Source organism: Labeo rohita, chromosome 22 (genome assembly GCF_022985175.1).
Source record: "Labeo rohita strain BAU-BD-2019 chromosome 22, IGBB_LRoh.1.0, whole genome shotgun sequence".
Lineage (NCBI taxonomy): Eukaryota > Metazoa > Chordata > Actinopteri > Cypriniformes > Cyprinidae > Labeo > Labeo rohita.
Genome location: NC_066890.1, coordinates 27,720,337 through 27,741,390, shown reverse-complemented (window position 1 = coordinate 27,741,390; position 21,054 = coordinate 27,720,337). Strand labels below are relative to the sequence as shown.

Here is a 21,054-nt window from a genome sequence, read left to right as displayed (position 1 = left end):
CTCTAGCCTCGCTAACTGTCGTATGTGCATTTACAAGAAAATGGCATTCCAATGGATGACGTAGGATGCAGACGAACGTAGAAGCGCAGTGGAGAGCGCAAAACAAAACACCAGTCACGAATTAGAAGATCAAAATGAGGATTTGTTAAGAAGAATGTCAGAGGATTTCGATATAAGTCAATAGGAGACTGGTTTTCCTTTGCTGTAAACCAAATTTGGTTCCCACGAGAGTAAAAAAAAATGTTGAGTCAACTTAAAATTAATTGTTACCTGGCTGCGTTAAGATTTTAAGTTTAATCACCTCAAATAAGATTAGTTGACTTGAAATGTTAAGTTGTACTAAGTGATATTTGTGTTGACTAAACTTAAAATTTGAAGGCAGCCAGGTAATAAATTATTTTAAGTTGAAGCCACATTATTTATTTATTTATTTATTTTTTTACAGTGTAGCATATTCTCACTGGAGCTTACGCTATGCCTTATGGCTAATAAAGTTTTAAATATGGATATATTTTCCTACACAAACACATCGATTCACTTTAGAAGGCCTTTATTAACCCCCTGGAGCCATGTGGAGTACTTTTTATGATGGATGGATGCACTTTTTTGGACTACAAAATCTCAACACCCATTCACTTCCATTATAAAGCTTGGAAGAGCCAGGACATTTTAATGTAACTAATTGTATTCATCTGAAACTCTAATTGTATTCATATACATCTAGAGTAAATCATGGGGTCATTTTCATTTTTGGATGAACTATCCCTTTAAGTGAGAATTCAAACTTTGCTTTTCTGAATAACAAAAAAAAAAGAAAAAAAAAAAAAAAGTATACATTTTTAATAAATAATAAATAATATAGCTCACATGATGTGAATATAATAATAATATAATAATAAATAATAAAAATTCTTTTAATTTATTTTTTTCTAAATCTGCTTACATTGCATGTTAAACTAATTTTGCATAAAAGAAAAAACATTTTTTAATTTTTTATTATTACTGAAAAATAAATAAGTATAAAAATTATACAAAATGATCACGCACACAAAAAAAAATCTTAAATCTCAGACTCGTCCGTAATGTATTTAAAAATCTGAACGTCCATTGGCATATCCCCATTAGTGGTATTCCTGTGGAAGCTAGGTGCTTCTAGATCACTGTTCGTTGTGAGACACAACATGACCGTTTGCTGTTTACTGTCCACAGCATCATTTTCTGTGTGCATGTATTCCCTCTTTGGAAGGCTTTCCCTCCTGGGGCTTTTGACTGGTTGTCTCCCACAGCACATAAATGGAGAGATGTGTCCCATATACAGGTTCCAGATCAGCAGACATGCCATCATAACAGACAGAACAGCCAACACCACTTGCATTACTATCCATTTACTATCACTGCTCTGATTTTTTAAATACAATGAAGGATCTTCAGGTTTATGCAAATCTGATGATGGCGTATAGCTTTCTGGAAGGAATCTCAATGTGGTCTTAATCTTATCTGTCACGACTACTGCTGATTGTTCACGCAAGTCATAAACAGCCAGCGTCTGGGTGTAGTCTTTCCCCTTCGCCCGCTCAACTGACGCACAGGTGTAGAGTCCGGCATCAGCAATTGAGGCATTGTAAATAAGGATGCCGTCATTATAAATTGTATACTTCCTGCTTGAGTAGAGGAGCGGCTTTCCAGCAAAGTTCCAGTTGACCTGAGCCAAGTTCGAGTCTGGATGACACAGCAACCTTATGTTGTTTCCCAGAATGAGGGTGCGTATCTTTGGTTCTAAAGGAGCTGACAAGGGAAAAACATGTTAAATGGGAATAGCTCACATGATGTGAAATGGTTGCACTCGGAGAACTACTGACGCAATTATTTTTACCAAAACACACTTCTGAAAATAAAATACTGATACAATGCAACATTGTGCAGCTTTTGCTTGTAATTTTCAGTCGAAGGGTGACCGGACAAGCAACACAAGCCTTCACTGTTTTTCTAGCGATAAGAAGAGGAGAAAAGAATGGGAAAATGCCTGTGGACGAATAAAACTTCCTAAAGAACCACGTCCACAGCTACTGAAAGAGCTTACAAACAGCAGAGACGAGAGAAACGCTAGATGCCATCCTGGCAGGATGTAAACATGCCAACACTTGTCATGATGCTGCAGCCACTGAAGGAGTTTTTCAGCAGGGGTATCACTCGATATCCGGGGGCGTTTTGACTCTTAGTGGGGAAAATCGATAGTACAGCGTTTGGTTTAAGCCTTCACTTATATCCATTGCCACCTGTAAGCTCTTTCAGTAGCTGTGCACATTGTATCAGTATTTTATTTTGCGGGTTGTGTAGCGGTAAAAAAATAGTAAAAGTTATCACCAGTAGCTCACTGAGTGCAACCATTTCACATCTTCAAAAATAATGCGCCTGCATAGTCCAAAATATGTATAAAATAATGTGGATTTTTTAAATAACGCAAATCATGGGTTTTCTACCACAAATTTCAGTAAGAGACATGATTTGTTATATTAAGCCACACAAGTCTTTAATGTTTAATCAAAAAAAAGATGATAAATACCTGTTGTTGGGCATCGAGTGGCATCCCCGTCCTTTAGACTTTGTATTAGATTGCTGAAATGCAAAAATTTTGATGTTAACTGTCAGTATATGTTGTTTATACACACTTATATATAGTCCAGTAGATTTTAGATATGCAAAACAGTGGTTAAACAAATAATTAAGTTAAATATCTAAATATTTACATTTAATTACAGACAAAATATCAGTTTGGTCACTATATGCACTGGTTGTATGGAAAAGGAGCAGTATGAACATTCTGTGAAAAATCTCCTCCCGTGTTCCCCGGAAAAAGAAAGTCATGTAGGTTTGGAATGATATGAAGGTAAGTGTGTGTATATGTTTTATATATATATATATATCTCAGAGGTTGCGTTAACTGATAATTCTCCGTCACTGACAGAATTTTTTTTTTTTTAAATCTGTGACGGAAAAATCTGAAGGCCGTCCGTCATTTTGACAGATTACACTGAGGGTGATCTACTGTAAATTGTAGCTGTAATTCTCAACCCTGTCCAGTTGGTGGCGTGTGCGCTTCAGTCTGGCAGCAGAGTAGGGGATACAGAACAAAAACAAAACTGTCATGAATGTTTTCCTATGTGTTTGATTACACACAGGCCTGTCCCACAACCAAAAACACACATTTAAAAGCATTAGTATTGAAATCTTAGATGTTTGCTAAGATACTTTTATTACCTATTGAAACACACAGTAATATTTAAAATATCAGTAAGCTTAATATATATAAAATCATCATTTAGTGGGTTCTTGCAATTGGGAGGCGGCTGTCCTGAACTCTAACCCCTAAATTTCAACTTATGAAAACAATACTGAAAGTATTTTTGTATTTTATTTCATTGTTGTTTTAATATCTTTTTTTTTTTTTTTTTTTAAATGTTGTTTAAACATATATATTTGTATATTTGTAAATTATGAAAATGCATGTTGGAAAAAAAAAAAAAAAAAAAAAGTGTCTCGCATTTTTCATGTCACTACACATTAACTACACCCCTACATTTATGATCAGGAAATATTTATGGGTCATGCTCTCTCATAGTTACAAGGTGTGAGTAGATAGGCCCATCATTTTGATGTAAATGTGTTCAAAAGTCTGAAATCTATGCGTATCATTAAAGAACGTCACTACAGAACAACATTTAACAACATAACAATTTAGTTTTTATATGTGTATGACTGGTTAGAACTGTGCTAGCTAACCATGTGCTGATTAGCATCTTTGAGTATCTAAAATTGTCACTACCAAAACACTACAAAACGAAAAATGTAGTGAAGTTTCAGTAGTGACATCCTTGTTTTTTTTTGGTGTCACTACCAAAACAGTCACAACCGAAACATTTGGTGAAGTTTAGGTAGTGACATCTTTGTTTTTTTTGGGTGTTATCCCCTAAAACTGTCACTCACTAGTGTAACAAGTCGTCATTGTTTTGGTAGTGACAAAAGGGAACACATAATTTTATTTGGCGGAAATAACCAAAATTTTAGTACAGTTATGCAAATGTTTAGTATTTTAGTATGTTACAGTACTGTTTTAGTAGGAGAGTTAAAAATCTGTAATGTGATGTGGTCGCTCCCAAACACTATTGTCATTGCTGAAAATGTGCTGTCATAAAACATGGGATGTTTTGTCAATTCCATGATCAACTATTTGCTATTTACAAAAAAAAAAACTGGATTCAAACAACAAATCTCATAAATCACACTTGAAGTGTTGTTAAAGTTAGAATTGTTATTGTTTTAGCTCTGAAAACTTTTTAATAAAATAGAAAAATATATATATTTACAAGAAAGATGTAAGCAAAATATAACCCTTCTTATTAAATTATATATTGCTATGTTCCGGTAGTGACAAATTTGGGGAGTGGACAAATATTCCAAAACGTTATGAAAATACAATTTTTGGCCTTTTTTATCCCCTTGATATGGGATTGTACTTTACCTTTTTACATCTTCAGGTGATGTGGCAACTCTAGAGCACCGCTGAGCTGGGACGTCCCAGCCACAATAAGGGTCTCTGGCCAGCAGACAGTCCAGACAGGACGAATAACGACTGCAGTTGCTAACCGGCATCTGAACAACCCCTGACGCGGAGCCAGCATACAACTGGACAAAAAACAAAACAACTCATGCTTATTCAAGCAATTTTTCGTGATGAACATGGAACTAAATATTCCTTCACTTTGTCTTTCTAACAACTGGCAATTTGAGGCATTACAAAAATAATTATAATGTAATTATATGAAAATGACTCATTACTTAATCCGTTATAATTTTGTTTAAGCTTTTATTCAACTAAACGTGAGTGTCTTTAAGGAAACAAAAGCAAACGTGATCATGTAGTCCAACAACTAACCAGTTCTTCTAAGTGAATCAAAAGCACACAGACTGACACGGAAAAGAAGAAATTAAATAAAGACGTTATTTTTGTTTTTCTTTGTGCACAAAAAGTATTCTTGTAGCTTCATAATATTACGGTTGAACCACTGATGTCACATGGATTATTTTAATAATCTCCTTACTACCTTTCTGAGCCTTGAACATGTCAGTTGCATTGCGGTCTATGCAGGGTCAGAAAGCTCTCAGATTTAATAAAAAAATATCTTAATTTGTGTTCCAAAGATGAACGAAGGTCTTATGGGTTTGGAACGACATGAGGGTGAGTAATTAATGACCGAATTTTTATTTTTGGGTGAACTCTCTCTTTAATTTACACCAAGTCAGTCCCAAATTTGCATACCTGATTCTGGTGAAGCCTTAGGACGTCAATTGGCTCGGCGTTCTCAAACAGTTTTACTTCTTCAATAATGTGCATTTCTCCATCATAGTTCACTGCTTTCTGCACATAACCGTTTTCTGATGGACAACAGTACAAAAACATAATCTATATGCAGCTTTTCAACGTTAAAACAACAAATTCAATAGGCTGTAATTTAAACGGCTCAGTCCAAAGTACAATTAACATTCTTGTGAACGACTGTTTATACACACACCCTCTTAACTGACAGTAAAAAACTGTTCTGCCCTAGAGGCGAACGGGAGTCTCACCTGTGCCGATAAACATCACAGGATAGGATTGTCCATCCGATGCAGTTACATCGTCTACGACGAGACGGGTCAACAGCGGGCCCCTCTTGAGCAGCAGGGGCTTGCCTGTGATTGGACGGACGGCGTCGTCCATTAGGGGACGGTCTCGGATGAACTGTAGGGTTTTATCAGGGAGGTCCAGCGACCGCATTATTCCTGAACTCCTCGCTGCGTTGTTGATACACTGCAAAAATAAGCAGTGGCAGATCAAAATAAGATAGATTTGTTCAGAAAAAATATATAATAATAATACAAATATGATGAGTGGTCGCACCGAATGATATGATATTTCAATCATATATGGGTCAATGGCGTGATGCCTAAATATTCGGTTTGAGAACATTTTTTTTTTAGTAAAAATAGGTTTAAACACATTAAAAAGATGTCATATATAAAGTACCTCTCCTCTGCATGGACCCAGTTTAACTTCTGAAAAAAAAGATTTGTTATTTGTAATTTTTCTGTTATTCAAAATGTCAAAATATCATGTGGTGTAACCGTCCAGCTATAACTGTTGTTTTGGAAATGTCTTTAAAATTACACTAAATTTAATTTAATTTAATTTCCTTTACTATTTGGCATGACTTCCAAAGTGTTTTGTAATCCAGTATAAAATGGCAAGGCATTTGTATTTATTTTTCCACCATAATATGCAAACAAAGTTTGTCGGATGATTATTTTTTATTTTATTCAATATCATGTGAAACTACCATTTTGGGACTTTATGTTGAAATTTATTTTAAGATAGGACTGTGCATCATATAGCAATTTGCCACTGACCCATGGAAGCATCAAGCACGTTTGTAACTATTTCAAATTTGAAAAAAAAAAAACTTTTTAACGGCTGGAATATAGTTATCGCATTTGGATATCATGTGGTATGAACTCAAAAAAAATACTATGAATATTAAGTTATTTCTACAAGTATTCATTTTTATTATAAATTTCATAGTGACGCTTTGTGGGAAGTTAGCTTGTTTTGTTTAGATGTTGAAATTTTTGCTTGTAAATTGACTGAATTTGAAATATCATGTGGTGCAACCAAATATCATTTGGTGCGACCACTCATCATGTGGTGCAACCAATAATAGCAATAACTGTATTAAATTAAAAATAAAATATCTAATTTCTGTGGTTGAAATATGAATCACTGCTTAAGTGAATGGAATTTTTAAAACCTTTTTAAGTTTTATGCAATTTACAGGAAAAATAAGTCTGGTAATTACATTGAAGAAGGCAACTGTGAAATCAACAAAAATATGAGATCATTATTTACAAAAACTCAAAAGAAATGCAAATACTTTGTTTCTAAAAGCTTTAATTACTGAGAACATCTAAAAAAAAAATGTTAAGCGTGTTAAGGGAATTAAATAATTTTAATATAAATCATGGTCGCACCACATGACATTTTTTAAGGCTACGACCAAATTATCTGAATGAAAACACACTAAAATCAATTAATTTTAAATTTAATATGAAATTGTGTGTACACAACATTCTAAATGTTTGAACAATCACTATGGTTATTATTATTTTTTGCATTTTAAAATTGGCCTGTCAAAAATCCTTATGTGTCAATGACCCATATATATAAATATCAGATACAAGTACACAGTACAGTTTAACAAATAACAAATCACATCTGCTGTAATACTATGTAAGACCACTAAAACCACTCACAGCTCCTGGTCGAGGGACAGGAAGTTCTCCATTGTACATGACCCACTTTACATCAGACATTTCCACCGTCACCTCTGTCTTAAATTTGCCACGTGAGAACACCTCGCTGATATCAGTCACATTATACGCACATACCGCCGAAGACTGATCCGTTGAGCTCCTGCATACACGAACAGATCATCATCTTTTATAGGCTAAAAATACAGTATCAGAACTGTGACTAAACTGGAGGAAAGAGCCAGACAATCCTTTAATCATCAGTGCTACCATTAAACAGATCTATATAGCATGTGACTCATATCCTTGACCTAGTCAGACCTACATCATAAACTGCAGCTATCTGACAGTGAGTTATATTAATGTGTACTGAAGTGCAGATGAGATACACCAATAAAACTCATCCAGTTTTCACAATTCACATTGCATTCATATGTGTTTGAAATCAGATTAAAAAACGTTTACTGGCAATTCAAAATGGAATTAAAATGGATTGTTCCCCCTTTTATGACAATCATATAATTGACATTAACTGTCCAAATCAGTGTTATTTTAGTATCCTTGAGACAATTCAAAGAAGGAAATGGAATTGGAATTGGAATTCAACAACAATTACAGGAAACAGAGTTGGAATTGAATTGGAATTACAGGAAGTGGAATTTAATTCAGGGAAATTCCACTGAATTCCGTTTATTGCTGTTTCTGAGCATTTATTTGTGATTGCATTTAGAGACATACATTTGAACTTTATTTATGATGCTTTACAAATACCAAGTAATGTATGAAATAGAGTTGATCAAATGCAAGTAAATAAAAATGAGAACTGTACATTATGAATTAATAATTGAATGACAGTGGTGATAAGTTTCTGGATGTACTATACATTCAATATATGATTACCACATAATATATGTCTCAACTCACAAAAAAAATGAGTCATGTTCATTCATGTACTTCATTCACTTTTTATTGCATTGAATTATCATAATTTCCTGAAATTTGGCATCGCTAGGATTGCATCTCTCAGGCCTAAATATCTCAAGTGAAATTTAGTGGAATTTATTTGATTTCAATTCTGTTTCCTGACATTCCAATTCAATTCCAATTCCATTTCCTGTCAGCTGCATGCAATTCCAATTCCAATTCCATTCCAGGAAGTGAATTGGAATTTTCTATTCATTCTCAATTCAATTCATGAATGGCCCCAACCCTATATATTATGGAAGCCCATTTTCACCACTGAAAAAAAAAAAACTACTTTTCCAGTAGTTGCGAGTTTGTATCTCACAAATCTGACTTTTTCTTGCAATTGCGGGTTTATATCTCAATTATGACTTTTTTTCTTGCAACTGCAAGTTTGTATCTCACATTTCTGTTTTTTTTTCCTCACAATTGCTGAGTTTGTGTCACAATTCTGACTTTCTTCTCACAATTGCTAGTTTGTATCTCGCAATTCTTACTTTTTCTTGCATTTGCGGGTTTATATGTTGATTCTGATTTTCTTTTCTCGCAATTGTGAGTTTGTATCACACAATTCCAATTTTCTTTTGCAAACTTTTTTCCTCACAATTCTATAATTTTTTTCTCAGAATTGCACATATCTCACAATTATGACTGTAACTCACAATTGCGAGTTTATGACAGTTCTGAAAAAAAAAAAACCTCAGAACTGCAAGATGCAATTATCTTTTTTATTATGGAAATTGGCTTTCATAATATCCATCTATCTATCTATCTATCTATACATACATACTATATATATACACATACGTACATATGTACATATAAGTTTGTATTTATTAATTTTTTGTATTTTTCGTTAACATTTTTAGTAATTTTGTAGTTTTTGTTATTTTAGTTGTTATTGTTTACACTAATGTAATTGCACCTTTACTCTCTGTAGTGAACTATTTGGCTACACTACACTGTGAATATAGTATATAGTGAATAACTGAACAAATGAGTGAATTCAGACACAAAATGTGCAAAAAAAAGACCAAACTTACGACTGAGAGGTGAAGACAGCGTAAAAGACACTCTTCCTCCATTTCTTGTGGCGGACATGAAAGACGTCCTGTATGACGTAGGGCAGGCTGGGCTCAGGGACAGAGCAGTCCAGACGAGCCTTCAAGAAAGAGGTCCATTTCCTCTGAAGGGTTCTTTGACCACCCATATCACCCTGTAGAATAGGGAATTAAATAAACCATCTTTAAATTATCAGAGCTAAATATACTAAGGTAAACGGAATCAGTGAAATGCTACCTTGCAGACTCTGGCAACACGCGACACCACAAGCTTGTTGTAGAAATCATACTCAACAGCGTTCTCACTGAAAAACATGTAGACCTTGTCATCGTCACCCTCAACACTGTCCTCGCTTTCTGGGACCACGTCCATGTAGACGAAGTTTGGCTCTGGAGTGGGAAGAAAAATGTCATGAAACAATCTTTAAACTTAAATGTGACCCTGGACCACAAAACCAGTCGTAAGGGTACATTTTTTTTAATTGATTTATAAATCATCTAAAAGCATAAATAAGCTTCCATTGATGTATGGTTTGTTAGGACAGGACAATATTTGGCAGAGATACAACTATTTGAACATCTGAGGGTGAAAGAAAAAAAAAAAAAAAAAAAAAAAAAAAAAAATCGAAATATTGAGAAAATCGCATTTAAAGTCCAAATGAAGTTCTTAGTGCATATTACTAATGAAAAATTAAGTTTTGATGAATTTACGGTAGGAAGTTTACTAAATATCTTCATGGAACATGATCTTTACTTAATATCCTAACCCATATAATGTATTTTTGGCTATTGCAACAAATATACTTATGACTGGTTTTGTGGTCCAGGGTCACAAATGATATCAAATTATATAATGGATATGGCATGTTCTGTTATTAAAACTACATATAAAATAGGCTATTTACACAAAGCCTTTCATTAATTTACTAATAAAAGCCTGTAACTGACCCCTCACAAAGGCCTGCCCCCTTCGTTACTTCATTTAGTTCAAGCGGCATGTAAACTGATCATCTCTTCCTTATTACTAGTTATAGCACAAAATAAACACGAATGAACATCAGAAGGTATATTGTTTCAACCTCAGAAAGATGTCAATACACATGTTAATCTACTCTCCTTTCTGGTTTGTCTGTTGGACAAAATGACAGATTCGCATTATGATTGGTCAGATCGCCTGTCAATCAAACTCCCAGCAAAGGGTCAAATAGCCTTTCTAGATGAAACATTTGACATACCATTGAGCCAAGAGCTCTTAAACACTGTCCGCAGTGTAGTGGAAGAGGTGCGGAGAATGACCGGCTCCGAACCCAGAAAGTTTAAGGAAGTGGCAGAATACAAGTCTTGATCTGTGGCACAAAAGGAAACTAAATAAACATTCTATCTATATATTAATATTCATATTAATTAAAAATAACTGCAAGAAATACATACATACCAACCATGATGGAAGAGGTTCTCTGAAATGGATCGAAAGGACATTTCCCCCTCCCGTCTTCCTGCCTTCCCTCCAGTTTCAACTCCCCATCACCATACGTCTGTTCAAACACAATGAACACAAGGTATTTTGTTATCTTGTTTTTTTAAAAGTATGACACTAGCACCTGATTGATTACATGAAACCTAATCTCACACATACCAGGAAGAAGTTGATAGATTATGAGATGCAAACAGTGAAAACAATGACAAAAATGTAAAAACCATTTTTTTTTTGTTTTAGAAACAATTATTTAATTTTGTATTTATATTTTTTAATATTATTTCATGACAAAAACATACATATTTACTATTTTTAATTATTAAATGAAAATTGTATAAAATTCTAAATATAAAAATATGCAAAAAAAATAAAAAAACATTAAAACAAATTGTTTTCTGTTCATATCACTTACTATGAAATCACAGGTGGGGCTAAAGGCATTTGTCCCGCACACGTACATCACACCATCGTTCATTTGATGCAGCATCCGTACGTAGTTACGACAGTCGATCTGAAAAGATAAATTAATCAGATTGATCAAATTGTTTTCTTTGTTCAAAGTATACGCATGTGCTTGTGTGCCAATGACCATGTGTGGCGGTTACAGAGATGTTTACTCACATCAGGATGTTTTCCTTTAGAGGTGCACTCCTTTTGTTTCTCCTCTGTAACTTTCCAAAGCACCTGATGGGTGGAGAGAAATCAATACAGGCTATACAGACATGCCATTTTTAAACAGGGTCAAAGAATTCTGTTGTATTGTATTGTATATCTATTGTATATACAAGAGATAAAGGAAAGGAAACCAAACCGGCACCTTAGCTTTGGCAATGGAGACATCATTGATGTCAAGGGCGTAGACGGCCTCTCTTGCCCCCAACACCAGTAAACCCAGATCTTCCCGTATCAGCATTGTGGAGTAATTCCAAACACCTTTCTCTTTAAATGTGATCACATGGTTGTCTAAGGACAAAAACATACATGCACACTGAATAACAATGCCTTATCCATTTGTCACTGAAGTATCATAACCAAGAATTGCATTGCAACAATGGAAATTGTACATTTGCTCTCAGGGTGGAGGTGTTCAAATAGAGTTAAACTTAAAAAAATTTTGCAATGAAAGAATGTACTTAATCATTGGAAGCTGTTTGGTCATCAACTTCAGGAGGTCAAAGTAAATATCAAATATATTTGTAAACAATATGGGAGTAGTTTTATTTCCATTCATTTTCTATGTGGATTGAAACTTTCAACCCTGTTACCAATATCTGGGACATGTAAAGAAAAAAAAAAATTCAAAAATATTTGTGATTTTTGCAATTTTCTAGCAATAAGCATGTTTATACGTACAATTTATATTTACAATTTGTGTAAATATTAAGAAAACAGAATTACATTTTTTAAATTGTCTTCCTATCATGGTGTAGAAAGTGGCCAAAAGATGTTTTTTGGGTGTCAAAATGTTAAGGACTTTTAACACTGAATAACAATACCTTATCTATTGGTCACTGAAGCATTATAATCAAGAATTTTATTGTAACAATTAAAAATGTTCCTTTCAGGGTGGAGATGGTTTTATGATCAGGGTTCAAACAGATTTAAACTTAACAAAAATGCAATAAAAGGAGGTGCTTAATCTTTGGAAGCAGTTTGATCATTAAATTCAGGAGGTCAAAGTAAATATGAAATAGATTTGTAAACAATACGCAAGTAGTTTTATTTTCATTCATTTTTTTATTTTTAACATTTTTCAATCCTGTTACCAACATTTGAGACATGTCAGAAATCAAAATACTAAAATATTTGTGATTTTGTTAAATTTTCTAGTAATAAGCATGCTTATAAAATAAGAGTATACAATAAATAAATAAATAAATAAATAAATAAATATGCTAGAATGTGTTGCAAGTAACAGGGTTGCAAATTAAGTAGTTTAGTACCAAGTATTCTTGATATTCCCGCAGTTACATGAAAACTAAATATTTTTCATAAAGAAAAATATTTATTTAATCCTTTATTCTTACACTAACTTACGGTAACAGGGTTGAAGACTGAACTGGATGAATGTACTCAATACTAGAATTTGTGTAAAAAATTAAGAAAACTGAATTACATTTTTAAAATGTCTTCCTATGGTGTAGAAAGTGACCAAAAGACAACATTTGACATGTCAAAAATCAAAATATTAAAATATTTGTAATTTTGTTCAATATTCTAGTCACAAGCATGCTTGTAAAACTACAAGTGCATTCAATAAATAAATATGCTAGAATGTGTTGCAAGTAACAGGGTTGCAAATTAAGTAGATTAGTACCAAGTATTCTTGATATTCTCGCAGTTACATACAGTTCCATAAAGCAAAATATTTATTTGATCCTTTATTCTTACACTAACTTAGGTAACAGGGTTGAAGACTCAACTGGATGAATGTACTCAACACTACAATTAGTGTAAACAATTTAGAAAACTGAATTACATTTTTACACTGTCTTCCTATCATGATGTAGAAAGTGACCAAAAGATGTTATTTCTTGGGTGTCTAAATGTTAAGTACTTTTAACTTTGAATAACAATGCCTTATCTATTGGTCATTGAAGCATTATAATCAAGAATTACATTGCAACAATAAAATTGTTCATTTGTTTTCAGGGTGGAGATGTTCTATGATCAGGGTTCAAATAGAGTTAAACTTAATATAAAATGCAATAAAAGGAGGTGCTTAATCATTGGAAGTAGTTTGATCAATTTCAGGAGGTCAAAGTAAATATTAAATATATTTGTAAACGATATGCATGTAGTTTTATTTCCATTCATTTTCTATGGGGACTGAAATTTTCCACCCTGTTACCAACATTTGGGACATGTCAAAAATCAAAATACAAAAAATATTTGTGATTTATTTCATTTATCATAATTATAAAATAAGTTTATTCAATTAATCAGTCAATCAATCAATAAATAGACAAAATATAGATATACTAGAATGTGTTGCAAGTAATGGTTGCAAATTAAGTAGTTTAGCACTTGATTAACTAGCACTTACATGAAAAACAAATATTCTTCGTAAAGCAAAATATTTGTTTGATCGTTTATTCTTACGCTAATTTACGGTAACAAGATTGAAGAGTGAACTGGATGAATGTACTCAACACTAATTCAGAAAACTGAATTACATTTTTACACTGTCTTCCTATCATGATGTAGAAAGTGACCAAAAGACGTTATTTCTTGGGTGTCTAAATGTTAAGTACTTTTAACTTTGAATAACAATGCCTTATCTATTGGTCATTGAAGCATTATAATCCAGAATTTCATTGTAACAATTAAAATTGTTCACTTGCTTTCAGGGTGGAGATGGTTTTATGATCAGGGTTCAAACGGAGTTAAACTTAACAAAAATGCAATAAAAGGAGGTGCTTAATCTTTGTAATCAGTTTGATCATTAAATTCAGGAGGTCAACAAGTAAATATTAAATAGATTTGTAAACAATATGCAAGTAATTTTATTTCCATTCATTTTCTATGGGGATTAACATTTTTCAATCCTGTTACCAACATTTGAAATACTAAAAGATTTGTGATTTTGTTCAATTTTCTAGTAATAAGCATGCTTATAAAATAACAAGTGTATACAATAAATAAATAAATATGCTAGAATGTGTTGCAAGTAACAGGGATGCAAATTAAGTAGTTTAGTACCAAGTATTCTTGATATTCTCGCAGTTACATGAAAACTAAGCAAAATATGTAATTGATCCTTTATTCTTACACTAACTTAGGTAACAGGGTTGAAAACTATCTAACTATTTGTCATTGAAGCATTATAACCAAGAACTATTTTGCAACAATTGAAATTGTTCATTTGCTCTCAGGGTGGAGATCTTCTATGATTACGGTTCAAACAGTTTTTAGAGTTAAAAAAAAAAAGCAATGAAAGGATGTGCATAATCATTGGAAGCTGTTTAAGAGGTCAAATTAAATATTAAACATATTACATGTACACAATATGAGTTTTTTTCTTTCCATTCATTTTCTATGATTGAAATTTTTCAAACCCTGTAACCAACATGATAAAAATCAAACTACTATAATATTTGTGATTTTTTTTTTCAATTTCCTAGCAATAAGCATGTTCACAGAATAAGTTTATACAATAAATAAATATGCTAGAATGCGTTGCAAGTAACAGGGTTGCAAATTAAGTAGTTTAGTACCAAATATTCTTGATAAACTAGCAGTTACCTGAAAAATGAATGTTTTTTTTCTAAAGTAAAATATTTGTTAGATCATTTATTCTTAGGTAACAGGGTTGAAGACTGAACTGGATGAATGCACTCAATACAATTTGTGTAAAAAAAAAATTATTGAATTGTATTCCTATCATGGCATAGAAAGTGACCAAAATATGCTACAATGTTAAGCAATTTTATATTTTTGGTAATAGGGGAAAATCATGTGGTAACAGGGTTACAACTTGCACACAAAATATAAGAAATGTTTAAATATTTTGTAGGTTTTTGGTCATTAAGTTTTTACAACAATGAATTGAATATTATTTTGATAAAGACTGTCAAAATTGTGATTTGCATATGCTAATGCTAATATTTAGCTCACAGTTATGCAGTTATAAACTCAACTTATAATCTTGCCTTCCTATTAAAAGTTGCAAGTAAATTAAAATTAAACTAATACTCAGAAGATACTAGTTTGGTACCAAATATTCTTGATAAACTAGCAGTTATATGGAAACTACATATTCCCATAAAGCAAATCATTAGTCTTTGATCATACATTCTTACAATAATGTAAGTAACAGCATTGAAGACCGAACTACATGCTAATTTTTTAGCTCAAAGTTATAAACAGTTATAAACTCAATGCAGAGTAATCTTACCTTAATATTAAAAGTTGTAAGTAACAGGGTTGCAAATTAAACCAATACTCAGAAGGTACTATTTTGGTACCCAATATTCTTAATAAACTAGCTGTTCTACAAAAACTACATATTTTCCATATAGAAAAATATTTGTGTGATCATACATTCTTACAAAAACGTAGGTAACAGGGTTGAGAACTAAACTAGATGCTAATATTTTGCTCACAGTTATGCACAGTTATAAACTTAAAGATTAATCCTACCTTCATACTAAATAGTTTTTTCGTGGGATGCTATTCAAATTGCTCCATCTACTGTAGGCATATGCCAGGAAGACCAAATATTGTTCTTAAACTAGCAGTTATATAAAAACTACATATTTGTTTGATCATTCATTCTTACAATAATGTAGGTAACAGGGTTGAAGACTGAACTACATGATAATATTTAGCTCACAGTTATGCACAACTACAAACTCAATGAAGATGAATCTTACCTTCATACTGAAAGTCGCAAGTAACAGGGTTGCAAATGAAACTTAAACTCGTAAGGTACTAGTTTTGTACCAATTATTCTTAATAAACTAGCAGTTCTAAAAACTACATATTTTCCATAAAGCAAAATATTTCTGTTTTTGATCATACATTCTTACAATAACGCAGGTAACAGGGTTGAGTACCAAAGTAGATGTTAATATTTAGCTCATAGTTATGCACAGCTACAAACTTGATGAAGATGAATCTTACCTTCATATCGAAAGTCGCAAGTAACGGGGTTGCAAATGAAACTTAAACTCATAAGGTACTAGTTTTGTACCAATTATTCTTAATAAACTAGCAGTTCTAAAAACTACATATTTTCCATAAAGCAAAATATTTCTGTTTTTGATCATACATTCTTACAATAATGCAGGTAACAGGGTTGAGTACTAAACTAGATGCTAATATTTAGCTCACAGTTATGCACGGTTATAAACTTAAAGATTAATCTTACCTTCATACTGAATAGTTCTTCGTGGGATGCTATTCAACTTGCTCCATCCACTGTAGGCATATGCCAGGAAGATGCCATTGAGGACAATGAAGAACAAGAGAGGAGAATACATGGTTCTGCTCCTAAAAAAAAAAACCTGAAAAAACTACTTCAATAAAGAAAATCCGCTTTTAAATCATGTTTTCCATGGTAGCCTGGTTATGTAGGCATCCTTATCCAACATATACGTTTATCGCTTGAGTGTTTCCGTTGCCGAATGTGGCAGTCCATGATGCTGGAAGCTGAATGTCTGCCGTCCCATCTACATCTGTAGAACAAAAAACACCATTGAACTAAGATCACACATTTATTTGATCCTACTTCTGTTCCCAAACATGAAGATTCACCTGAAAACCTGTTCCTGCATGAACTGCACTGAACCGTAGACTTCGAATGAAGCGTGACAATAGAAAACTAAACCTTCCACTTCATCTTATCCCTCAGTAAACACTTCAACTCAAAGCTGCTTTACCTAAACAGTCTTCGCAATACTGTATTTAAAACCAGGAATTTAACGGTGACTCATTGTTGTTGCACCAAGGCAGCACACTGACAGATCACAGCAATCTGTGTTTTCCAAACGTTGAAAACAAGAAACCCGGGTTGCGTTCGCACTCAGTTTGGGCTGGATATGTGCAAGCACCTAAATAATGAGGCAGGCTGAGACATGTATAGATTGGGGTGCAAGGATACCTGAAATTGTTGATGCCTGAGGGTAAAAACGAGCAGCCTAAACAGTGCTGCGTGTTCGCGTGAGGCCGTGTGTGATAATTCAGGAACGTTTGACATGTTTGAAATGTTTACATTTAGAGGAGATGCTTTTGACTGCACGTTCGGTTGAGCAACGACCAAAAGTTCAAGATCAAGTCATAATAGCCTAAAACTGTAAAATAGCATGGGAAATAGAAGGAAATAGCAAGTAAAATAAGGCAATATAAGAGTTATTTTATGAGGAAAATATGAGTGTTTGCTTGTGCAACAAAATAAGCATTCTTGATTTTTCTGTTTTGCCTAATCAAAACAGATATACTGGTTAGTTAAGTACAAGCCTTGAGGACAAATCAAATGAATCATTTAGTTCACTGCAGACAGGTTTGCTGTTACTCATGCCTTCAAAGAGTGAGTTCATCAATCGAATCATTGCTGAGTTAGGACTTTATGAGACAAGCCTCTCCCAACTGATCACTTTCTCACGGGCTGGTACACTTGAACAGTTTCAAACAGATCCACGATTTGCATACTTGGCAACTGATAAATAACAGTAACATTAACTGTTTTTTAAATAAAATACATACATTTTATTCATTTATTTATTAATAATATTTTTTTAATTATTATAAAAGTAATTTATTTATTTATTTATTTATTATTTTAAAATATTATTTAAAAAAAAATAATTAAGGCACTTCCAATATTTTTCCATAGTTTTTTTTTTTTTTTGTGAAAATTGTACATACAGTAGTAAATATGGTCATTCAACTTATATACAATTACATTTATATACTAACACTAACTGTAAAATAATACAGTTACAGCTACCTAAGTGATAACAATCTGTAGCATTAACCATAAACTAATAATTTTTTAAAAAAGGTTTTGAATAATAAATCAATGGGATATATACTAAAGGATATATAACAATGTGAAGCATTAACCATAAACTAATAATAAAGTTAATATTTAAAACAAATAATAATAAATCAAGTGACCAATTTTTTTATTAAATAAAACTATAAAAATTATTATAAATATATTACACCATAAAATTTAGATTCAATTTGTAAATACATTTACTTAGACTATATTACTAATAATAACTATAAACTAATAATAATTTTTATAATTTTTAAAAAGGTTTTAAATAATAATAAAATGCACTAATATTTTTTTAAATAAAATTATAAAAAATATTATACTAAGTGATATATAACAACCTGTAGCACTAACCATAAACTAATAATAAAGTTCATATTTTTAAAAAAGGCTTTGAATAATAAATCAGTGCACCAATTAATTTTTTGTATTAAATACAACTATAGACCATTTCGTCAGATGTAAACATACCGGTCCCGATACACTTCCTGTTTCTTTTTTTTTTAAACTTTACACAAACATCACAAAAAAATACATCCAACATAACATTTGACTGGATGAAAATGTTACATTAGCACCTTTAAGATGTATTTGTATATGTGAAATAAAAAAAAAATAAAAAAAAAAAGACAGGAAGTGCTTCTGGACCAGTGTTGTTTACATCTAGCGAAATGGTCTATAATAATTACAGTCTGTAGAATTAACTATAAACCAATAATAATGATTATAATGATTATAATAATCAAAAATAATAATGATTATAATTTTTACATTTTTTTTTAAATCAAGACACTAATTTGATTTTTTATTAAATAAAATTACTAAAAATATATGAATATATTACATCATAAAATTTTGATTCAATTTGTAAATACAATTACTTAAATGCAGCTCTTCTATGATTTTGCCAAATCCAAAGTGATGCATGCACAAAAAAAGAAAAAAGAAACAGGAAATGATATCAGTGAGAGCTCATCTATTGACCCCCCTGACACCTTGCATGCATCTCAAAAGTTAATCTAGAAAATCAATTAAAATGTTATGTCATACTTTTACTTTGCACAACTGGTAATTCCAGCTTCATGTATAAATTTAGGCCTTTTTAATTACACCTTTAAGTAATGGTTAATATTCAAGTGGTTCAGGTTGAAGGAACACTCTAGTGATTCATTAACCTACAGCTCTCCAGTGACACATATTGCGAAACACTTTTACGTTGGAAAAACACACCCAGTTCGTGGGGTTAGGCCTTTGTTCATTCAAATCACTAAAACAAAAACGCTTTATTATTGTGAATCCTGGAGGTGGCGTGCATCAGTTAAAGCTTAAACCTCTTTGTAGAACAACAACAGCAAAAATGCAATTGTACCACTACTACAGCAAACATCTCGCAAACCAAGACAGTAAAAAACTACCTTCAGACTAAAAGTGCAAGTAAGTGAGTAAGTGCATCACATGAAGACTTGGGTAAACAGATGGGCGTGAAAAAGCGGCATTTCCTTCTAGCGTTCGGGCAAGTCAGAGCAAGACTTGAGGAGCTGTTGAGTTTATCTCAGTGCTTTAAGTGTGATATGTCACACATTACAATGGCCCCCGAAAGTTTTGGGAATGCTGCTTTTCCGAATCACTTTTGCAATTACATTTACTCAACTACTTATTATTAGTGCATGTATGAAGTTCATTTTGAGTGCATCTCAAATCCTCACAAGTGTCCCATTTAAGTAGCCAAAGGTGAATTTCATCATGTTAACTATAATAAACAACCACAAAGCTAATACTTCAACACTCATTCTAAACCATATGTAATTGTTTTATCACTTAAATTGCTTCAGATTAGTTATTTAAAATGCAGTTTGGTTTGATACTTAAATCTAACGTCATTTAGATCTAAAAAATGTCTCCAAACCCTGGTGAAAAAAACAGCATATGCTGGTAGGTATGTTTTGATCCTTGACCAGCAACATGACCAGCATAAAGCACCCTTAAAGTATCTACATTTCTGAAACATTTTAAACATAATACACATTGTACTTTAAGCATCTATTTAGCTGTCGTTTCTCCTTTCATTCATTTTTCTCTTGACCAATACATTTAGTCTAAGTAAAGTGATGTCGAAGTGAACATAATACACATGGTTTCACAGTAAACCCTGAACACACATGCTAATACACCTTTACAGAAAGACTATCGCTAAATTAAGTGTTTACGTCTTTCATTCTACAATAAGGCTAAACCAATATTATTACAACTCGCCCAAAAATAAATCAACTCACCGGAGATGTCAGAAATGCTCCTGAATGGCTGAATAAATGTCTGTCGTATAGTCAAGCAGCATGTCGCATGGAGAGCAAAGTACGGTCCTACTTGGGTGCTTGCTTGTGCGAAACCCATCCCACACCTTCCGGTCGTTAATCACATGTGTATTGTATTGTGAATCACCTGTCTGTCAGCTGCTTCGTAAAATATCAGATGTTATAGTATCGACGATAAGCTGCGTAATTACGGTATTTCATTTGGTACTTTTTATGTTTGATTTTTGTATTTAAGTGTGTCTTAGAATGACAGAATGTAAATATACATTAATGAATATTCAAAAAAATATGATTTTAAATTATTTTAAAATGTAAAATGTGAATTTAAAATGTATTATACGTTACCGGCATTCGAATGGCGCATTGGCGGGCTTTTCCGTTGACGCACTGCAGCGA

General features: G+C 32.6%; 1 protein-coding gene across 1 annotated transcript; it reads right to left on the bottom strand.

Moving 5' to 3' along the window:
• Positions 1-940: 940 nt before the first annotated feature.
• si:ch211-129c21.1 (uncharacterized protein LOC563087 homolog) lies at positions 941-20,768 on the bottom strand. Its single transcript, XM_051095327.1, has 15 exons — positions 20,620-20,768; positions 16,715-17,021; positions 11,660-11,805; positions 11,464-11,526; positions 11,255-11,353; positions 10,801-10,900; positions 10,601-10,711; positions 9,604-9,755; positions 9,348-9,520; positions 7,345-7,504; positions 5,626-5,848; positions 5,318-5,433; positions 4,520-4,683; positions 2,564-2,616; positions 941-1,785 (listed from the first exon to the last, which is right to left on the bottom strand). Exons 2-15 carry the CDS (start codon positions 16,824-16,826, stop codon positions 1,061-1,063), a joined length of 2,397 nt encoding a protein of 798 aa, XP_050951284.1. The 5' UTR covers positions 16,827-17,021; positions 20,620-20,768; the 3' UTR covers positions 941-1,060.
• Positions 20,769-21,054: the final 286 nt, after the last annotated feature.